Source organism: Lichenostomus cassidix, unplaced genomic scaffold (assembly GCF_008360975.1).
Source record: "Lichenostomus cassidix isolate B80296 unplaced genomic scaffold, HeHo_3.0 HiC_scaffold_845, whole genome shotgun sequence".
NCBI lineage: Eukaryota > Metazoa > Chordata > Aves > Passeriformes > Meliphagidae > Lichenostomus > Lichenostomus cassidix.
Window position 1 is genome coordinate 4,447 of NW_028147421.1, and position 21,105 is coordinate 25,551.

General features: G+C 47.5%; 1 protein-coding gene across 1 annotated transcript; it reads left to right on the plus strand.

Moving 5' to 3' along the window:
* The first annotated feature begins 1,646 nt into the window (after positions 1–1,646).
* On the plus strand, positions 1,647–10,132 carry LOC146423212 (uncharacterized). The gene is made up of 8 exons (XM_085045034.1): positions 1,647–2,146; positions 2,829–3,176; positions 4,102–4,173; positions 5,249–5,436; positions 6,924–7,044; positions 8,637–9,233; positions 9,625–9,740; positions 9,905–10,132. Exons 1-6 carry the CDS (start codon positions 1,693–1,695, stop codon positions 8,705–8,707), a joined length of 1,254 nt encoding a protein of 417 aa, XP_084901160.1. The 5' UTR covers positions 1,647–1,692; the 3' UTR covers positions 8,708–9,233; positions 9,625–9,740; positions 9,905–10,132.
* The last annotated feature ends 10,973 nt before the right edge of the window (positions 10,133–21,105 follow it).

Below are 21,105 nucleotides of genomic sequence, written 5' to 3' on the forward strand. Positions count from 1 at the left end.
TTGCTTGCCTTATCCATTTCTGATTTTTTTTTAATTTTTGCATTATAGTAAATGACATTATTACCTCAGCTGGTTTCTGCATCTGTGTCTCCCACCCACCATCAAATAAAACACACAGCCAGTTGAGCACAACACCTGAGAGTCTTCCCACCTTTTCTTTTGAAATCGGAGAAAATCGCTGATGTGCACAAAGAGAAACAACCCTTCTCACACCTCCCTCCTGGGGTTCCCTGCAGCATGACCCAGGCAGGGGCTGCTGCTCCTGTCTGAAATCTCCCCTGCTGCCTCTCTGCCAGCCCATCTCTGGGAGAACACTGCCGATGGCCACCTCCTCAAACAAAATTGCCACTTTCCAACTTCCTCTTCTGCAGGCAGGTGAGAAAAGTATCCACTCCCAGCTCCTTGCTCCTAGAGGAAAACAAATGTTTTCAGCAGCAACAACCCTGAAATATCAACCTCCTTCCTTAACCTGGATACTGGGAGCTCACACCAAGATGCCTTTTGTGCAAGGATATCCACAGAAGACCCTGAGGATGGAGCAGTTTGAAACACAACTCCTTCCAAGTTTAAACCTTCCTTGATCAAATGAATGCACACAAACTGACCCCAAATGGAAAGCAAGGCAGAAAGAGAAACTCCTCTCTCACAACAGCAAACTCTGGGCTTCCTTCTGTTCCAGCTGGAGAGGGAAGGCCATTGGGATACTCCTGAGTTTGGGAAGGAATCCTGGGAAATGGCCAGATTTGGGAGGGCAGCACAGGGAAGTTCACCAAAGAGAAGGAAAAGATTCTCTGGAAGCAAAACATTATGGCAATATTTGGGAAGGAAAAAAAAATTCAGTGTTTGAAAAAGTTCCCAGATGGAAATTTCTGCCCTCACAGAACAATCCCTCAGTCTCCTTGGTCTCTCAGGAAGCTCATGAATGAACCTGCAAGGCTTGGATATACATCCCTGGTGTCTATCTGCCAGAGCAAAACAGCTGCACAACAAGACTTCAAGTGAGCACAGGACAAACCTTCCCCCTCCACCTCCCAACACCAACCCAGAGGAGTCTCTTTCCATCGCAAGATGTGCTCTGTGAGCAGTCTGCATTGGCTAGACTTGGCTGCAGGAGGGGTTTTCACTGTTACTCTCCCCAGATGGGGGAAGACAGGAAGACAAGAAATGATTCCTGAGGAAAGCAAAAGGCACAGCCTCTTGTGGAGACACCAGCGTGAGCTGACTCCAACTGGAAGCCATTCATCCCTTGGCTAAAGCAACATCCATCCTAGGGGCAGCAGTTCAGCTTTGATGAGCATGCTGACAAAACTGCTGCCCCTTGCTGACAGGCAGGGATGAGGAGAAAGAACATGCCAGCTGGCTGGGAAAGAGGCAAAAGGAACGTCTTCAAGTGTCTCCTCTTCATCCTTTCGGCAGGCAAGACAGAGCAATGTCCTTTCCTTCTGTCACCCCAGGTGACCCGGGGATGGGATGCAGCGCGGGGAGAGAGGTCGCCACTGCTGCCAGCAGCCTCGCAAGGGGCTTTGCCCGCCCCGCCGAGCCCGGCCAGCGCCCCGGGAGCGAAACGGCCGCGCTGTGCCCGCGCTGTGCCTCTCTGGCTCGTGTCGCTCGTCGCTCGTCCCCGCCAAGTCCTGCCCGCGCCGCGGCCGTTGCGCTGAGGCGTTGTTGCCCCAGTCGGTGAGCGGCGCCGCCATGCAGCAGCCCCCTCTGCCCTCGGGGCTCAGCGCCCGCACCTTCCCCGCCAAGCTGTGGCACCTGGTGAACAGCCCCCGCGTCCGCTCCGTGCGCTGGGACAGCCTGGCCCGGGGGCTGCTCGTCGAGCGCTCGCTCTTCGAGCGGGAGCTGCTCAGCCCGGCCGGCGCCCGCGGGCTGGGCGGCGAGGGGGCGGCGGCGGCCCCGGGCACCTTCAAAGCCACGCACTTCAGCAGCTTCGTGCGACAGCTCCACCTGTACGGCTTCCACAAGGTGGCGAGCGAGGGCGGCAGCTGGCTCCACTTCAGGAATCCAATCTTTCGCCGCGACCGCCCCGACCTCCTGCTCCGCATCGAGCGCCGGAGCAAGGCCAGCCGAGGAGGTGCGCCAAGGAGGTGCAGCAAGGAGGTGCGCAGCCGCCAGCGCAGCCGCTTGCAGCAGCTCCGCGGGGCCGGTAAGCCGGGCTGGCAGCGAGGGTGGCGCGGGCTTTGGCCGTGGGCACTGCCCGTGCTGGGGCTGCTCAGCGCAGCTGCCCGGCTGGCCCAGGGGCTGTCTGTGCTTGGGCAAGGCAGCTGTGCTGTGTTGTGCCGTGCCGTGCCGTGCCGTGCCGTGCCGTGCCGTGCCGTGTCCCCCGGGCTGCCGGGGGCTGCGGGACAGTCCCGCCGGGGCTGCGCTCACAGCAGCCTGGCCCGCTCGGCCTGCAGCTGGCCCAGCCCCGCGCCGTGGCTGCCGCTGCTCCTTGCCCGGCCACGGGCACGCTTGGGGAGCTCTCCGTGAGTGCGTGTGAGTGCCGAGGGCTCGATGGTGGCCAGGCCCAGCTGCAGGGAGCCTCCTGTCCCTTTGGAGCAGAGGGGGAGAGACCTGGCAGTTGGGATTCTGGCAATTGCCTCCGGCCGAGGAACTGCCAGGGGAAAGTTTTCCCAGGCGGTTAAACGAATAGGCAAGAGCTAAACAGACAAGGAATTGGTTGTTGCAGAACATGTGGGGATGTTTTTTCTTCCTCACCCTGCTTAGTTGGGTCTGAGTTTTTGCCTTGATGTAAAAAGCACAGTTGCTGCCAAGGGGAACGAAGCCCAGGAGCAATAGTGACCCAATCTTCCCTTTGCTTCCTTTCTTCTTCTCTCATTGCTACTTAGCTCCCTCATGCCAGGACCTCAGAGCTGCCTCACCTGAGGATGCAGAGCTGCCTCCAGGCCCTTCCAGGCGACGATGTGCAGGTGCTGAAGACTCTGAGGCCTCCCCACTGCCTGCCAAGAAATCAGTTCCCACCTCTGGAGTTCTGGGGGATTCATCAGAGGAATCACTCAGACGCAAATTCCAGCTGAAGCGTCTCACCATTCCACTGGTCCGTATGGACCTAAAACACCACCCTGAGCTCATGGTTCGCCTGGTTCGCATTGACCATCCGAGCGTTTCCAGGGCCCTTCCAGAGAGCAGCAGCTGCAGATCATCAGAGCAGCACCTGCCAGCCTACAGCCCATCAGGTAGGGAAAGAACTTCTACCCTTGCTTTTCCAACAGCTCCTGCCAAGTGACTGAATTATTTTTTGGCAGTGCTCTGTCATGGGTAGATGTCAAGTGAGAATGAGGTAGAAAAGTGTCAAGTTGACTAGGAAAAGGAACCTTGAATGCAAAAGAATTCTCGGTCTGCTTTTCCTGACATTTCTTCCGATTTGGTTTGTCTCCTGGGCATTTTCCAGACAGCCTTTCTGCTGAGGTGCAAGTGTAAGGCAAAAAATCTTGGCTGACAAGTGGTCGGTGTTAGGTGAGCTCCCCTCTGTCTTTGAATGAAGCCAAACTGGGATGGTGATAGAATATCACAGATTTTTAAGACTGTGTGTTGTGCCCATCAGGCCGTGCCATTTCAATGAGCTCTGTGTGTTTGCAGAACAGTTGCACCTGCAGAATATGGCCTGAGCCACAAAGTTGCTTTTTAGCATAAAAATCACAGGTGAATTTCAGTGTTTGCCTGAAGATCTGGTCTTGTCCAGGGTGAATCCACTCTGTGGATGAGATGTGAATCTCATGTGTTGGGATGAGAAACTCAAACAGCCAACTCCAAAAGCTAATGGGCATGTAGGAAAGGTTGTGATTATGAAGTTTTTGTGTCCCTTTGGAGCAGAGGGGAAAAGACCTGGTTGTTGGGCTTCTTGACTATCCCTGCAGAGGAACTGGCAGGGGACAGTCTTCCCTGACAGTTAAACAAATAGGTGAGACCTAAATAGACAGGGGATTGGTTTTTGAAAAGCCCCAGAACATGTGGGGATTTTTTTCTTCCTCACCCTACTTGGGAGGATCTGAGGTTAGCTGTTTGCTGATAGATGTCCAGTTGCTGCCAAGGGAAATGTAGGCAAGGAGCAATAGTGACCCAATCTTCTGTTTCTCCCTTTCTTCCCTCACTGCTACTCAGCTCCCTCATGCCAAGATCTCAGTGCTGCCTCACCTGAGGATGCAGAGCTGCCTCCAGGCCCTTCCAGCACAGGTGCAGCTGATCAGGACACTGAGGCTTCCCCAGAGCCTCCCAAGAAAGTGTTTGCCACCTCTGGAGTTCTTGGGGATTCATTGGAGGAACCAGACACACGCGAATTTAAATGCCAGCATGAACTCATCATTCCAACAATCCGCATTGACCATCTGAGCTCTTCCAGGACCCTTCCAGAGAGCAGCAGCTGCACATCTTCAGAGCAGCACCTGCCAGCCTACAGCCCATCAGGTAGGGAAAGAACTTCTACCCTTGCTTTACCAACTGCTCCAGCCAACAGACCATTTAAAGTATTTTTCTGCTGTGCTCTGTCATGGGTAGATGTCAAGTGAGAATCAGACAGAAATTGTCAAGTTGACCAGGAAGGGGGACCTTGAGAACAAAAACAATCTCTATCTGGTTTTCCTGTCCTTCCTCCAGATTTGGAGGATTTTCTGGGGGTTTTCCAAACAGTCTCTCTGTAGAGGAGAAAGACTGAGGCAAAAAACATTTGCCCTCAACTGCTCAGTGTCTGGTGAGCTCCCCTGTTTTCTTGAGTGAAGCCAAACTAGGACGCTGATAGGATATGGCAGAGTTTCAAGATTGTCTCTCCTGCAAAGACTTTTATTGCATTTCAATGAGCTCTGTGTGTCCCCAGAACAGTTGCAGCTGCAGAATACAGCCTCAGCCACAAGGTTGCTTTTCTGCAATACAATCCCACTTTGATTTTAGCCTGCATGTCTGCAGATCTGGGCTCTTCCAAGGGGGATCCACTTTCTTTGTTCAGCAAAACTCCAAAGCAGCCAAATCCTCAAGCTGATGAGGAGATGGAAAAGGCTGTGATTACAAAGTATTAGTGTGTGTGTGTGTGCGTAGATCAGTTTTACAGTCCATACTTTACCAGACATACCCATCAATGAGAATAAATACTTTTTAAGAGGAAGAAATCAGTCTTCCAATCCCCTGGGAAGTTGGAATACATTTCTGGCATTGAGTTTGCTGTGTGCTTCCTGTGGTGTTTGATCCAAGGCAGCAGTAGAGCTCTGTGTGCCAAGCTCTGTTCTGGAGCCTGACCCAAGTGTTTGGATTCTTGCAGCCACAGTGAGCAGTTCAGTTCCTGATGCTCCGACTGGCAGTGCTGGTTGTGCAGCATGGACAGCCTCCAGCTGGCCATGGAATGAGCCTAGGGAAGAGGAATTGCCACCACTGACTCTGGACCTGGTGCTTGAGACGCTGGAGGAGATGATTTCCCACTCCCCACCTGAAAGGTCTCCCTTTGCTCAGGTAACTGCATTGGAAAGAGATGACAAGGGCTGGACTGAGAGCTTTTGAAAGTTGTTGCATGGCTGAGAAGGAAAGGCTTCTTGAATTGAGCTGTGAATGGACAGGGAAGGATTTGCTTGGTAAAGCAAGATTTGCAAAGGAGGAGGGAAGGAAAAGGGGGCTCAACCTTAGTGAGGATGAGAGGTGTTGGCCAAGTTTAGGTGCTCCTTTCTCCTTTTCCTGGGAAGAATCCCTAGTGCAGGGGCATCATTCCTGGTGATGCTTTGCAGGTTCTAACAAGCTTAGCTTGATGTGAAACAGGAGAGTGTTTGGAGAATTGCCCCTGAAGGCAAAGTGTCCCACCCAGGGAGGAGCATGTGAGAGGAGCCTCTGTTAGAGCACCAGCTGTGGGCTCTGCCTCCTTTTGGTTGGAAGGCCAAGGCAGAGCAAGGGCTGGGCTGCAGCTGCTGCTGCTGTGTGAGCCCTGCTGTGTGTGTAGGCACTGCCAGAGCCGTGTGAGGGGATGTGCTGCAGCTGCAGCTTTCTGGTCCTCTCTGTAGCCTCCAGTCGAGTTTCTATGTGGGAAATCCTCAGCTGAGCAAACTGGCCAGTCTTGCTTTCCATGTTCCAGAGCTTTGTCATGTTCCTCTTGGACATCTCTGTGGGAAGACGTGTGTGTTCCCATCCAGTCCTGGCAAAGCTGCAGCCTGGATGAGGCTGTTGTGCTCAGGGCTGTGGAGGGAGGAGCACATCCCTGTGCCAGGAGCTGGCAGGACTCCTTCCTTAGTGCCCACGTCATGTGTTCAGTGTCACCCCACGTTCAACCTTGTCAGCTTTGGCAGCTTCTGGACTGGGTTTGAGAAGTCAATCTTCTCCACTGCCTTTGGGGGCCAGACCTCCTTGTTAGGAGCAAGAGATGAAAGTGAGTGAGCCCTGGAGCCTTTAGGGAGCAGATGTGTTGGTTCTGAGGCTCCGTGAGTTGTGAATTGGAGGGAAGGACAATGTTGGTGCTGCACATGAAATGGTTAAGGACTCCTTGAAGCCCAGGGGCTTCTTCTGTGTTGAAGTGCAATTCAATCAGGGACCATTAGTCCTTGTGTTTGAAAGATTCCATCTTTCACATAGGAATGCACTTTCTCTTAACTCTTGCCTCTTTCCAGACTTGCGTGAAGTGTTCAGTGTCTCTATTGGCACAGACATTTTTGCATATTGTTATACAGCTTTGCCAAAGAATTTCTCTATTTGATTTAATATGCAGACCCATTGCCTTCTCTAGATTTACTATTGAGGAGAGGCAGATTCAAGGCAGTGAATGAGATGTTTTGGAATTGTCCATATTGTATTGCCAAGTGTGATGAACTTTTGTCTTCTGTAAACTCACCCAAGCCAGTCCTCAGAAGCATTTTCTTCCTCAAGAGAAAGAAATATTGCAGGCTCTGAACTACTGTGTCCCTGCAGAAAACAGTGAGTGATCTTTGGGTTTTCTTTCTTTCTGGTTTTCTTTTAAGGGGAACACTGGTGTCGCCCCTGAGTCTTCAGGAGGGGAGCCTGAGAACATGGCTGCAGCAGAGAGAGCTTTGCCTGGCACCGTGAGCCATGGGAACAGTTCCCTGGAGCCCGAGGAGCTTGGTAAGGAGAGAGCCTACATTGGTTGAGAGAGGTCTGAGATGGCTGCTGTGAGCCTGCCTGTGGCAGGAAGGGAGATCAGAGGAGTTGAGTTCTTGTCTGCAGGCTTGGTGCTTCCTGGTGCCTTGAGTTCCAGCAGGGCACTGGCACAGCCTCCCCGGTGGAGCCCTGCCCTCCACGCTTCTCTGGCAGCACTGACCCTGAGTCCTGTGGTGTGGCAAGAGAGCAGTGAACAAAGCTGACCTTCTGGCACTTGTGTCACCAAGCTGGCTGTCCCAGTTTCCAGCTGAAGTGCATGGATAGGTTTGCTGCAGGGTGGCAGTGCTCTGGAGGCAGCGCTGAGTGACTCTTGAAGTAACCGGGGAAAATGCCAACAAAATGTCAGAGTAGAAGGCTGAGCTTTGTGTCTGAAAGCATTAAATCAATGTAGTACAGGTCTGGTGACAGCTGTAGTGAGACACATTAAAAATACAACCAGTAGAACCTCTGAGGCCAAACAAATCGCAGAACACAAATGCAGTAGCTAAAGGAAAAATTTAAATTTCCTCAGATTAGTGAGAACTAATAGGAGAGAGAGAGCACTTTGTATCTGCATTCTCGAGCAAAGCTGGTGCAGCCTGCAGGCCTCGTAGGGAGCTCTTTCCCTGCCAGCTCTTCATCCCAGAGCTGCTGGTTGATTTGGAGGAGCTGTTGCTCACTGCAGAGAGCACTTTTTAGATGCCAGGGACCAGTGCTGGTTTGTAACTCAGCTCACATCACCCTTCAGCTTCAGCCATTTCAGTGAGGACTGAGGTGTCTCTGTGTCCTAGGTTGCAATATTGATGTAGTTAAATGTCTATTACCATTTCTTGGGCATTGGCTGCTATACCCACTCCGGATGACAGGCAATGGGCCATCAGATTGTAATATACTTGCTAATGACCCACCCCGCATGACAGGCAATGGGCCATCAGGGACCCGTGTGACTCATGGACTTATCTCATCCCATTGTGAGATGCTCTGCCGAGGAGGAGGAGCCAGGTGTTCCCACGTGGATATAACCTGGCCTGCCTGAGCTAGCCCTGTCTACTGGGTTCCCAGAGGACAGAGCTACCACTGGATCTTCAGCTGGAGACTAGACCTTCACAGGATCACGCTTCAACTGGACTGCTTCAGTTGGACTGCTACTACCACCCTAACAGGGTGTTAGGTTGTATCTGACTTTGTCAGTGCTTTTCCTTGTATTATTTCATTTTTTTTTAATTTCAATCTTGACTTGTGATCTCCCACTGGTTTGTTTTCAAACCAAGACACTCTGTGAGCACAGAGAAAGACCAAGGCTGGGTTCTTTGTGTGAGCTGGGACTGTGTGTGTTTCAAGCTCCCCTGGGTGCCATTTTCACTGTGGGTGCTGCAACTTTATTGGGATACTCCAAAAGTTCTGAAGTTTAGTAAACTTGGAAGGATCCCTCTTCTGTAAAGAGGAGGCCTCTAATTCCCACGTGAGGGTTTGCCTTTCAGGCGATCTTTTACAATCTTTGACAGAAGTACAATTCCTTCCAAAGGGAAACATTCATGAAGGCAAGATATTGACTCAGTGTTCCCTTTGTTTCCCAGACATCCATCTGATCTACCTCGCCAGGAGGGCTGCCCTGCGTGGGACACGGAGACCAAGGGAGAGCCTGTGAAGATCAGACAGGTGGGATCCCTCTGTTTATATTACATTTACATATATTAATAATTCCATTTTTTTCTCTTTATAGTTTCATTCTAGATTTACAGAATTGTGTGGATATATACTTATAGTTACAAATCTGTATAGTTTGATTTCTATCCATTTATATGTATATAATTATTGATGTGATTGTTTTATATATATGTAGTTAGATTTATAATTTGCATAGATACAATTATATGTAATTAGAGTAACTTTTATATATAAAGTTATATTTAGAAATGTGCAGAGTTAGAGTTATGTGAATATTTAGGTACATGAATTGATATTTGTGTAGGCCTAGTTTGCATTTTAACCTCTTTCCCTGCTCTGCTTCCTATTTCATCTTTTGCTTTTCCCCCTGTGTCCCCTCTGTCCCCTCTTCCCGTGCTGGGTCCGAGCTGGCGGCCGGCCCGGGTGGAGCAGCAGTTCCAGGTGTCCCCAGGTGTCCCTAGAGCAGTGAGAGCAGCTGGTGTCCCCTGAGGAGCTGCTGAAGGACGGTGAGACTGAGGGGCTGAGGGGGCGGAGGAGAGGTGACACTGAAGGGACAGTGAGCTTGAGGTGCTGGTGGGGCTGAGGGGACTGTGGGGCTGAGGGGTGTGGGGGAGGAAAGGGGAATGGTGGAGCTGTGGGTTCAGGGTGAGCTGCAGGGGATGGTGGGGGCTGAGGGCACAGGGTAGTGGCACAGGCTGAGGGGGGTGGCAGGTCTAAGGGGACTCGATGTGTCAGAATGGACTGTGGGGGTCTGAAGGAACTGGGGGGGCTGTGGGTTTGCTGAGGGGATGGCAGGGCTGAGGGGATGGAGGGAGCCAGCAGGGAGCACAGAGGGGTCCAGGACTGTGGCTCTGCCAGGCCATTCCACCAATTCCTGTGTGTACAATTTTGCCACAGCTTCCCTAAATGCCTCAAGAACATCGGAGAGTGACAAGAGCCATCAGGGAGAAGCTGAAGGGCACCAGCAAGAGCAGTGAACAGGGAGCTGCTGCTGCTGCCCCCCGAGAGCCTGGGTGAGGCCACAGGGCTGGTGAGGCAGGCTGGGGCTGAGGCTCAGCCTGCTTTTTCTTTCTCACCCTGCTGGGGAGGCTCTGAGATTTTCTCTTCCCTCACACAAGTGCAGCTGCTGCCCAGGGAAATGTCCCGATATTGACTCAGTGTTCCCTTTGCTTCCCAGATGTTCATCTGCTGTCCCTGACCAGGAGGGCTGCGCTGCACGGGAGGAAGAGACAGAGGGAGAACGTGTGGAGATTGGGCTTCTGAAATCCCTTCAGGATATATTTATAGATTTATATAATTATATATGGATATTTAGATAGGTAGATTGATGTTTGTATAGTTAGATTTCTATTTCTATTTATTTACATCTGGTTTTATTTTTATGTTTGTGCTAGATTTTCATAATATAATATAATATAATATAATATAATATATATATGATGTAATAAATTATTTTTGTTAAACTTAAATTGATATTTGTATATTAATTCTTAGTGTGGTTGCAGCAATTTGTAATAAATCTAATTTTTTAATGTATGTTGATTTTTGTGTACTTACATATCAGAAGTGCAAGTGTAACAATCTTCAATAAATTTAATTTTTAAACTGAAATAAGCATGAAGTTGTGTTTTTCCAAGCAATAAGCAAATGTAAACATAGTATTGCTGGAGGATTTTGGCAGTGAGTGAAGGGGACTGGGGGAAATTCTCCAGCCATGCCCAGCAGCTCCCCAGTCTCAGTCAGGCTGGCAGTGAAACCGCAGATTTGGGATGGCAGCAGAGCCACACGCTGGGGAATAACTCGCTGCAAAGGCCTGCTGAGCAAACGGGACTCCACTGAGCAGAGAGCTGCAAGCAGGAGCCACCCGGGGAGGAGAAATCATTCACAATGAAACAGAGAGAGAAAATGCGGCAAAACAGATGTGAGGATACTCCGAGAGTCTGATAAAATGCTCTAAATCAGTGCTGTCTAGGTACATCTTCAGCAAAAAAAAATTGTTAAAAGTGAAACACCTTCCATGAAAGACGAATGACACTTTTCCCCTTCACTCACCCTCCTTTGGAAGTAAAACTTGTCCTTCTTCCTGAGAAGTTTTGCCCTTCAGCATCTCATTCACAGTAAATAAAAAGGTTAAGTACTACCACTTGTCACCATGAATGAAAACAGCCCTGCCCTGGTGACAGCGTTTACAAAGTCTTCCCTCCTCCTGTCCCCACATCTCACAAACAGAACCATCCCCTTCCTGCCCAAACTGAGCTGAGGTGAGTGAGGGCTTCAGGAACTCAGGAGGCTGCAATACCATCACACATAGGAAGGTTTTGCAAATTTGAAATTAATGAATTTAAAGGGTTTGATGGTGATTTATTTGATTTAGACATTTTAATATAAGTGTACTGAAGTAGGAGTTGGCAATAATTTTTGAGCCTATACCATAATTATAGAAAGCACTCCCAAATTAAGTGAAGTAATATCTATTCTTCTCATGTTTGCACAGATATTTGAGTTGTCTACCACTTATTCCAATATAACTGATATTATTCCAAATCTTTTTTAGCGTTTATCTACAATGTCCCGCAATCTTTTAGTTTGAACCTTATGTGCTCTTTGAGACATAAATATATAAACCTTCTGATCAACAACAAAAAACCCAACAAATCCACAAACAAATTATAGACTGTTATCAATTTAGCCTCATTATCCAATCAGAGACGTAGATCCAATTAAAAAAATTTATTAATTAAAAGCAAGCGGATATCAGTCAAGTCAGCGCTGGACGGGCAGAGATTCAAGCATATCTCTATGCACCGCGCTTCGGGCCTGCAGAGGACTGAATTTTATAACCCTTTAGTACCCCACTCCCCCCGTATGTCTTGATTGGCGTCTCTTCATGAATCCTTGATTGGCTGTTGAGACGTCTTGGGCTGGTGTGCTCTGCGTTGGGTGATGGTTACTGGGCCTCCTGGGATGGTCTCTCCGTGGGGGTTGCACAGGGGGAGGTTTTTATGGACCCCTGAACCACATTCCTTTTGTATCTGCCTCATAGGGGCTGCACAGGGGGAGGTTTTTTATGGCCCCTGAGCCAAATTCCTTTGTATCTGCCTCATGGGGGTTGGGCAGGGTTCCTAACAAGATTTGTTTTTATAACAGCAAAAAAAAAGAAAGAAAGAAAGAAAGAAAAAAAGAAAAATAAAAGGAAAGGCAATTTTAAGACTTATCACCTTTTTCAAACAGTTCGTGAACTAAACTGATTGTAATTTATTACAATCCCCCCTCTCTCATGTTCATTTAGTTCACGAATTTGTCTGGATGATAATCTAGGCTCTGACAGTGATGACTAACTTGTTTATAAGTCATCTTCATCTTCGAGAGCCGAATCTTCATTAACTGGAATGTCCTCATACTGTATTGTAATAGGCAATAGATGTGCTGCTTCTAAACGGTTTTTAACAAGTGTAATTAAACGATTAAAAATGCAAGGTCCAAACGTTAGGGCTAGGATTAACATAATTAGGGGTCCAGCAATAGTGGATAGTAAGGTTGTTAACCAGGGAAAAGATTGGAACCAATTTTCATACCATGCTTGTGTGGCCTCTCTTTCTCGTTTACGCTTTTCTAGTCCTTTTCGTAGCTCTGCCATTGCATCTCGGGCTACTCCAGTATGGTCAGCATACACACAGCATTCTTCATTTAGAGCTACACACAATCCACCCTCATGTGCGAACAAAACCTCTAAACCCCTTCCGTGTTGTAATACAACTTCAGACAGAGATCTTAGAGAACTTTCTAACGCAGTAATAGAACTTTCGATTTTTACAAGGTCCTCATCAACTGCTGTTCTTAGTGCGGAAAACTCTTTTCCTTGTTGTACGAGGGAAGCTATACCAGTGCTAGCTCCAGTAGCTCCCAATGTTAATAAAGTGGCAATGGTTATAGCTGTGATCGGCTCTCTTTTTATTATAGGGTGTTCTGGTATCATGTGATGATCCAGCACATATTCATTAGAGTGGTAAGTAAGTCGGGGAATAATCATGACTTGAATGCAATGATCCGTGGTTTTAAAAGCATTCGAGGGTATGCACGGGGTGACTCCAACACTGGCACAAACCCAATGTGCATTTTTTGCGGGTAACAACCATTTAGCTGGTTGTTGATTGTTAGGATTTTCCACAATTTTACTGCACAGGCTTTGTTTTTCTTGTGGCACTCGACCGATGCAGGTGCCAGTTCCAGTTACTTGTGCTAAGGTGATTCCAGTTCTTATATTTAAATCACTTCTCCATTTACACTGGGTAGGATTGCTGTCATTGGTTTTAGTCTCTCTTCCATCAATAGCAATAGCTTCATAAAAGGGTGGTTTAGAGCTATAACAAAGCCAGCAATGTTGTGTTAGGTTAGGATTAGTAGCATTTAAAGCATAGTAGCTATTTTTTACTAATTTCCATAGATTATCTGAATCTGTGATGTTAGTTTCTGGTAGCATATTCCGTGGATTGATTGCTGTGTTTGGACTTATAGGTTGTGGGTCTGGAAGGACTATTTCTTTTTTTATGTAAAAGAGGCCTTTCGGATCGTGACTGAGACCATTTCCCGGTTCGTTAATGGGATTATTGCTTGGAATCCAAAGTCTAAACTCCCATTTTTTTCCAATTATCCACCCTGGATCATCGGGTTGTTCCACATGTATATCTGCAAATTGACAAGGAACTCCCTTCTGTTCTTCTAAACCACTCCTGGCATATGGATCATAGGCAGAAGGTCCCTTGTTATATCTAGGTGGTTTGCACCCGTATGGTCCCCACCAGACTGTGATAAATTGATCTTTTCCGGCTCTTGGAGAATAAACTGAGTTTATAGTTTCACATCTGTACCATGCACAGTACGAATTTTGTTTGACGCACCAAATCTCGCCCCTCTTAGTGTCTGCTGGATTTGGATTAGGGCACATGTAAAAGGCTCTTGGTCCCACCCATCCTTTTGCTCGTGCTTCTGGGTTTTCACAGGGTGAGTAATCAACCATGTCACACGAGGTGACGGTGAAAACTGGGGCTCCTACCATAATGTGGGTTTGTATTACAGTAGATTTGTCTAACCTGCCTAGTGTCCACTTAAATGGTTGGTGTGGGTGGTGTGAGAGTGTCAAAGCTGCATTGCTACATGGCATGGAACAGGCTATTATCAGTAACACATAATATATTTGCAAGGCTTGAGTGGAGGATCTCACTGCCTTTGATATTTTAAACAATGTCAGATTATTCTCCAATTTGATTGGCAAATACCCCGGTTCACTCCGTTTCGTGAAAAGGAAGTTCAGAGTCTTATTTCCAGGTTGCATTCTCACATTTGGTTTCTCACTTCTGCTTCGCCTGTCGACTGGGTTGCTTCCAGCCACAGGGGTATCTATCTTCTCAGCAGCAAGGATACACCTCTGTGAAGCACCTGTGCCGCTGCTTCCAGCGGTTCTGGTAACTAATCCAGTTTGTGTGTTTGACTGCTCCTTTCGAGCAGGGTAAGTGCGCAAGTTTGACTCTGCATTCGCTCTTAACAAGCTCGGCCACCATGGGTCTGGGTTTATCGGAGTGATAACAGTACAAGTCGGGGTGAATGCCATGGGCGAAGGTCTCCCACCATTCTTTAGACCCCTTTTCCAATCTGCCCATGATAGGTGCCAATTATAACATTTGCATTGTCTCAGCTCTCTCTGCTTTATAGCAAGGGAGACAAACCCCTGATGGGGGTCTCTCTTTTCTGCAATGGATCCACCACTTTTCATTACATACCTTGCAAACAAAGCACACAAAAGGATAACAATCACAATTAGTATCATAACATTTAACCACATAATCTTGTGCATATAGGCTAAGAGCATATCCAGATCTATAACTGTAAGCAGGCTTCTTTAAATGAATGTTGACAAGATTCATGTGAGTTATAGGAAGCTTATTGCTTCTTAAGCCTTAGCTTTAAGTCCTCAGGCCGTTGCGATGGGATGATCTGCCACGTCGGGTCTCGGGTGAACTTCTTCACACGGCTGGCGTGAGTCCACCCTTTCTCAGCAGTTCGTATGGCAGACTCTGTGGTGAGTAAGACAACATAAGGTCCCTCCCATTGAGGGGTTAGTGTGGATTCTTTCCATGATTTTATTAGTACCTCGTCTCCCACTTGAAGTTTGTGTATCGGTATCCAGAGGGGAGGTCTTTGAACTACCAAGCCCTTTTGTCGTAGTTTTTCTCTCCGTTTAAACAACTGATTAATATAAGCTTGTAAATGAGCATCAGAGATTTTAGGATGATCTGCAGGGATTTCTGCATCAAAGGGCATTCCATACAACATTTCAAATGGAGACGCTCCTACATCTGAGCGAGGCTGTGTCCTGATGTTTAATAGAGCTAGCGGTAAGCACTTTACCCAGCTCATTTTTGTTTCAAGCATTAATTTAGTTAATTGTTTTTTTATTTCTCCATTCATACGCTCTACCCTCCCCGAACTTTGTGGGTGCCAAGGTGTGTGATGTTCCCAACGGATTCCCAGTGCATCTGCAACTAATTTAGATACTTTAGAGACAAAATGTGGTCCTCTGTCTGAGTCTATGACTTCAATTAGCCCATACCTGGGAATTATGTGTTCCAATAAAGTTTTAGTAACAGTTTGTGCCGTGGCTCTAGTTGCAGGAATGGCCTCCACAAAGTGGGTTAGGTGGTCTACGATAACAAGCAAGTGCTTATATCGTCCCACTTGGGGTAAATCAGTAAAATCTACTTGCACATGTGAAAATGGACGATGAGCCAACTCCCTTCCCCCTGGGACTGCTTTTCTCAAATGCTGTTTGTTTACTCTTTGACAGGTTATACACCCCATAGTTATCTGTTTAGCTAGGTTGTACACCCCTAGACACATATATTTATTGGCAAAGTGGTCCACCAAGGCTTGTGTTCCCCAGTGTGTTTTCTCATGTAATTTCTTTAATACCCGAAGTGCCATGCTCTTGGGTAAGATCTCCCTCCCATCAGCCAGCATCCATTTCCCTTCTGGATTTTCAACTGCTCCCGTTTGTGTTAGTTTCTCTTTTTCTTTTATAGTAAATGTTAGTAATTTTGGCACAACATATTCTATGTCTCTACAGTAAGGGTTGTAGGCAAGTTTCTCATGATCTTCAGTATCTGTATTACACGCATAGCAGTAGTTTCTGTAAGGATTGTAGCAGCTACACACAAATGCATCCATTGGGTCTAATTCCTTTAGACAGGAATAACAGGGTTCACTTTCGGGATCTTGTTTGCAGCTCTCACAACTTAACCGGGGATGTCTCCAGGGGTCACCAGGCTTACTCACAATTCTTATATTTAGTAAAGCTGCACGTTTGGCTTCCTGGTCGGCTATGTTATTACCCCGGATAGTTTTACTAATCCCCTTTTGGTGCCCTTTTATATGTACCACAGCCAATCGCTCTGGTTTCCTGGCTGTTTTTAGGATCTCTTTAATTAGCTGTTCATGGATTAGTTCTTTTCCCCGAGATGTAATCAAGCCTCTTTCTTCCCATATTTTTCCAAAGGTGTGTATTACCCCAAAAGCATATTTAGAATCCGTATAAATTGTTCCCTTACTGGAGCCCAGGATTTTTAATGCCTGCAGCAAGGCATATAACTCACAAGCCTGCGCTGACCAAGCAGGACTTAAGGGTCCTGACTGAAGTACTTCAAAGCCTTCACCAATCACTGCATAGCCTGATTTTCTCTTTCCTTCTACCACCCTGGCAGACCCATCTATATAGAGTTCTCTGCCCTCCCCAAGTGCTTCCTCTTCGAGGTCAGGCCTAATTTTTGCTTGTTCTTCTATAGTTCGAAGGCAATTATGTGTCAGTGGTTCTGTGGAGGGGGTTCCATATAGAAATTGTGCCGGATTTTGGAGAGATGTGGTTTCTAAAGTCAGTTTAGGTGATGCCACTAACATTCCTTCATACTTTAGTAACCTGGCATCAGTAATCCATTTGTTTGCTTTTTGGGCTAGAATCCCCCTTATGTCATGTGGTGAAAATACCCGGATCTCACTTCCAAAGGTGATTTTTATTGACTCCCCCACCATCAGAGCGGCTGCAGCTACTGTCTGTAAGCAAGTGGGCCACCCTTTACTCACTGGGTCCAATAGTTTAGACAGATAAGCCACAGGCTTTTTGCTCCCAGCCCAATCCTGAGTTAGCACCCCATACGCTGTGCCCTCATCTACATTTACAAACAGACAGAAAGGCCTTGTTAAATCTGGGAGGTTTAGCACAGGAGCATTAATTAATTCTTGTTTTAAAACTTGAAAAGCTTCATCATCTTGCTCTGTCCATTTTAGCAAGCCCTCATGAGTTAGCTTTTCGTATAGAAATTTTACTCTTTGGCTGTAGTTCAAAATCCACTGCCTGCAATATCCAAACAGTCCTAGTAGTTGCCTGACTTCCCTTTTGGTTCTCGGAGGGGGCATATCTAATATGCCCTGGACTCGACTAGGATCTAATTTCTTGGTCCCATTTACTAACCGGTGTCCCAGGTACTTTACTTCTTGTTCTGTGAATTGTAATTTGGATTTGGACACTTTCAGTCCTTGAGAACCTAGAAAGTTTAATAGTTTAATACTTTCTCGTCGAACATCTTCTTCAAGCTGTCCGGCTATGAGGAGGTCATCTACATATTGAATTAATTTTATAGCAGGTCCTGGTTGGTAATTTTGTAAAATTTGATTTAGTGCTTGGCCAAATAAATTAGGGGACTCTGTGAATCCTTGAGGCAGCACAGTCCATCGGAGTTGCTGTTTAATATGTGTTTCTGGATCGTCCCATTCAAATGCAAAGTAATCCCTGCAGTTTACATCGAGTGGGCAAGTCCAAAAGGCATCCTTTAAATCTATGACGCTGTACCATATATCATGTGGTCCCAACTGGCTTAAGATAGTGTACGGATTGGCTACTACTGGGAATCGCTCAATGGTCTTTTTATTTATTTCCCTTAGATCATGGACTAATCGGTAGCTGCCGTCTGCTTTCTTAACTGGCAGAATTGGAGTATTATAGGGAGACATGCATGGTTCAAGGATACCTTGTTCTAATAATCGTTTTATTTCTGGTTGCAGACCCTTCTTGCCTTCGTTAGATATTGGATATTGCTGTATTATAATCGGTATCTCTGGGTTTTTGAGAGTAACTGTGATTGGTTCAATATTAAGTTTACCCACGGTATCTGGTGTATACCATACCTGTGGGTCAATTTGTTGTTCGTCTCGAGTAGACAAGGTATATAATTTAACTTGCAATTCACTCTCTTTTATTTGTAACCCAATGCCTAATTCAACCATTAAATCTCGTCCCAACAAGTTAAATTCTGCTTCTGGTAATAGTAGTAGTGATCCCACCCCTAATTTAGATGGTGTTTCAAATAGTACATCCTTAATCACAGATGCTCCAAAAGGTTCTCCTTTGGCCCCAATCACTTGTACTGTATCTCTGGAAATTTTGCACCCTAATGGCAAGGATTGAATTGTTGATCTTTCAGCTCCTGAGTCTACAAGGAACTCAAATTCTTGGCGCTGGGGTCCTATCCAAATTTTTATCAAGGGCACAGCGGTCTTATGTGACCCCAGCAAATACAGCCCCTGACAGCCCTATTCCTCGGCAAACATTTTCTCATCGGCGATCCTCTGCCTGCAATTTCTTTTCACATGCCCCGGTTTCTGACAATAAAAACACACAACTTTACTCATATCTCTTCCTTCCCTTCTCTGGGGGGGGTGAAACTCTCTCTCAGCCCGCAAGCTCTCAGACCGAAGAAGCTGACTTTCCTTTTCTTGCCTTCTTGCATTTCCTTGTTCACTCCTCACCACCGCGGCCATCACTCTGGCTTGCCTTTTATAACTTTCTTCTTCCCTTCTCACATACACTTTCTGTGCCTCCCTTAACAATTCATCTAACCCTCTCTCTTGCCAATTTTCTAACTTCTCCAATTTTCTCCGAATGTCAGGCCATCCCTTTGACACAAACTGCACTTTTAAAAGGGTTTGGCCTGCCGGATTATCAGGATCTATTCCAGAATATAATTGCAAGTTTTTCCTTAGCCTTTCCAACCAGGTGGTTGGATCCTCATCCTTCCTTTGATTCTCATTAAAGGCTTTGTGCATATTTTGCCCTCTAGGCACAGCCTCCTTTATTCCTTGAATTATAATAGCTCTCAAGTCCTGCATGTTAGCCCGATCTTGTGGGTTTTGATTGTCCCAATTGGGCCTTTGCAAAGGCCACTTTATATCACCCATGGGACCCTGTGGGTGCTGGTTTTCCCAAATACGCATGCCTGCGATTTGGATCATGCGTCTCTCTTCTATGGTGAAAAGTATCCCCAAAATTGATTGTAACTCATCCCATGTATAGAGACTATGACCTAGGAATTGATCCACTCGCTCTGCTACCCCAAGTGGATCTTCTAAAAGATGCCCCATATCTTTTTTAAATTCACGGACATCCATGGAGTTCAGAGGCACTTCTACATACCCTATGCCTGGTACTTGGCCACGCCCCTCTTGGTTTACCATCCCCATAGCCACTTCCCTTAGAGGGTATAAATTTTGAGCTCTGCTCCGGGTAATCGGACCCTGCAGAGTGTTGACCTCATAGTCAGATAAGGGACTTTCCCGTTTCCCAGGAGACGATGGCTCAGCACCTCCCCCCGGAGTCAGGCTGTCTCCCTCTCCTCGGGCTGACGGAGCTATACCCCCCTTTTTCCTGATGTAACAAAGCCGCACCTCCCCCCTCCCGCTGTGGTGGGGGAGTTCCTCCCGCCTCCCGCTGTGGTGGAGCTGCAGGAGGTGGTGGTGCCGCACCTCCCCCTCTTCGGACTAACGGATCTACACCCCCTCCTTCCTGATGTAACAAAGCCGCACCTTCCCCCTCCCGCTGTGGTGGGGGAGTTCCTCCCGCCTCCCGCTGTGGTGGGGGAGTTCCTCCCGCCTCCCGCTGTGGTGGAGCTGCAGGAGGTGGTGCGTATGGTGGGGGTGTATCAACAAGTTTCTTTCTTTTGTCTTTTCTTTGGAGCACAAACACTCCCACCCCCCTCTCGTAAGGGAGCCAAAGAGCCGCATAGTCGCTCTCCTCTGGGTTAAATGGTCTTTTGCTGTTAACCCAGAGATTTAGGGCTTGACATAGAGATTCCTCGTCAGATCCAAAGACCGGCCAATATAAGGAGTCTGCCCTAATCTGTCTTCCTCCCCACATTGCTACACAATAGTTAATCATTTTATTTTTACTCTTCCCCTGGGTCCGGGGATCATCAGCCCAATATTTCAGCTGTATGCCTAACGGACTGTCAGGGGGAATCCCTGGGAGTCTCCCATTTTTTTCTTCATGGAGGCAGAAGGCTTGCTGTCCCTCTGTCCCATCTTCCGGAGTGCCCTCACACGCACCAACAACACAACACTCGCTTTCTCTCGGTCGTGACCTGACCCCTCGCGGGGAACAGGAACTGCACTACTGGAGAGTCCCAATCACTTCGTCCGCATATGGACGTCTCACACGCTGCACTCCGGGAAAACCACCCCAACCACCCACGCCATGTGTGTCTCTGTATCTCAACCGATACTCACACTCCGCTGTCCGGCGTCTTGTGGTCTTCTGTGCACGGAATTTCAGGGGCCTTGAACCCTTGGCTGATATCCGAAATTTGGGTTCGTCGGTTAGGGGTGCCAGTGGAGTGTCCCCTCCAGGCCGTCAAATCACGACGGGGCGCCTCCCTTTGGGGAACTCCAGAGGAATTTCCCTATCCGAGTCACGGCACCAAAATTTGTTATCAATTTAGCCTCATTATCCAATCAGAGACGTAGATCCAATTAAAAAAAATTTATTAATTAAAAGCAAGCGGATATCAGTCAAGTCAGCGCTGGACGGGCAGAGATTCAAGCATATCTCTATGCACCGCGCCTCGGGCCTGCAGAGGACTGAATTTTATAACCCTTTAGTACCCCACTCCCCCCGTATGTCTTGATTGGCGTCTCTTCATGAATCCTTGATTGGCTGTTGAGACGTCTTGGGCTGGTGTGCTCTGCGTTGGGTGATGGTTACTGGGCCTCCTGGGATGGTCTCTCCGTGGGGGTTGCACAGGGGGAGGTTTTTATGGACCCCTGAACCACATTCCTTTTGTATCTGCCTCATAGGGGCTGCACAGGGGGAGGTTTTTTATGGCCCCTGAGCCAAATTCCTTTGTATCTGCCTCATGGGGGTTGGGCAGGGTTCCTAACAAGATTCGTTTTTATAACAGCAAAAAAAAAAAAGAAAGAAAAAAGAAAAATAAAAGGAAAGGCAATTTTAAGACTTATCACCTTTTTCAAACAGTTCGTGAACTAAACTGATTGTAATTTATT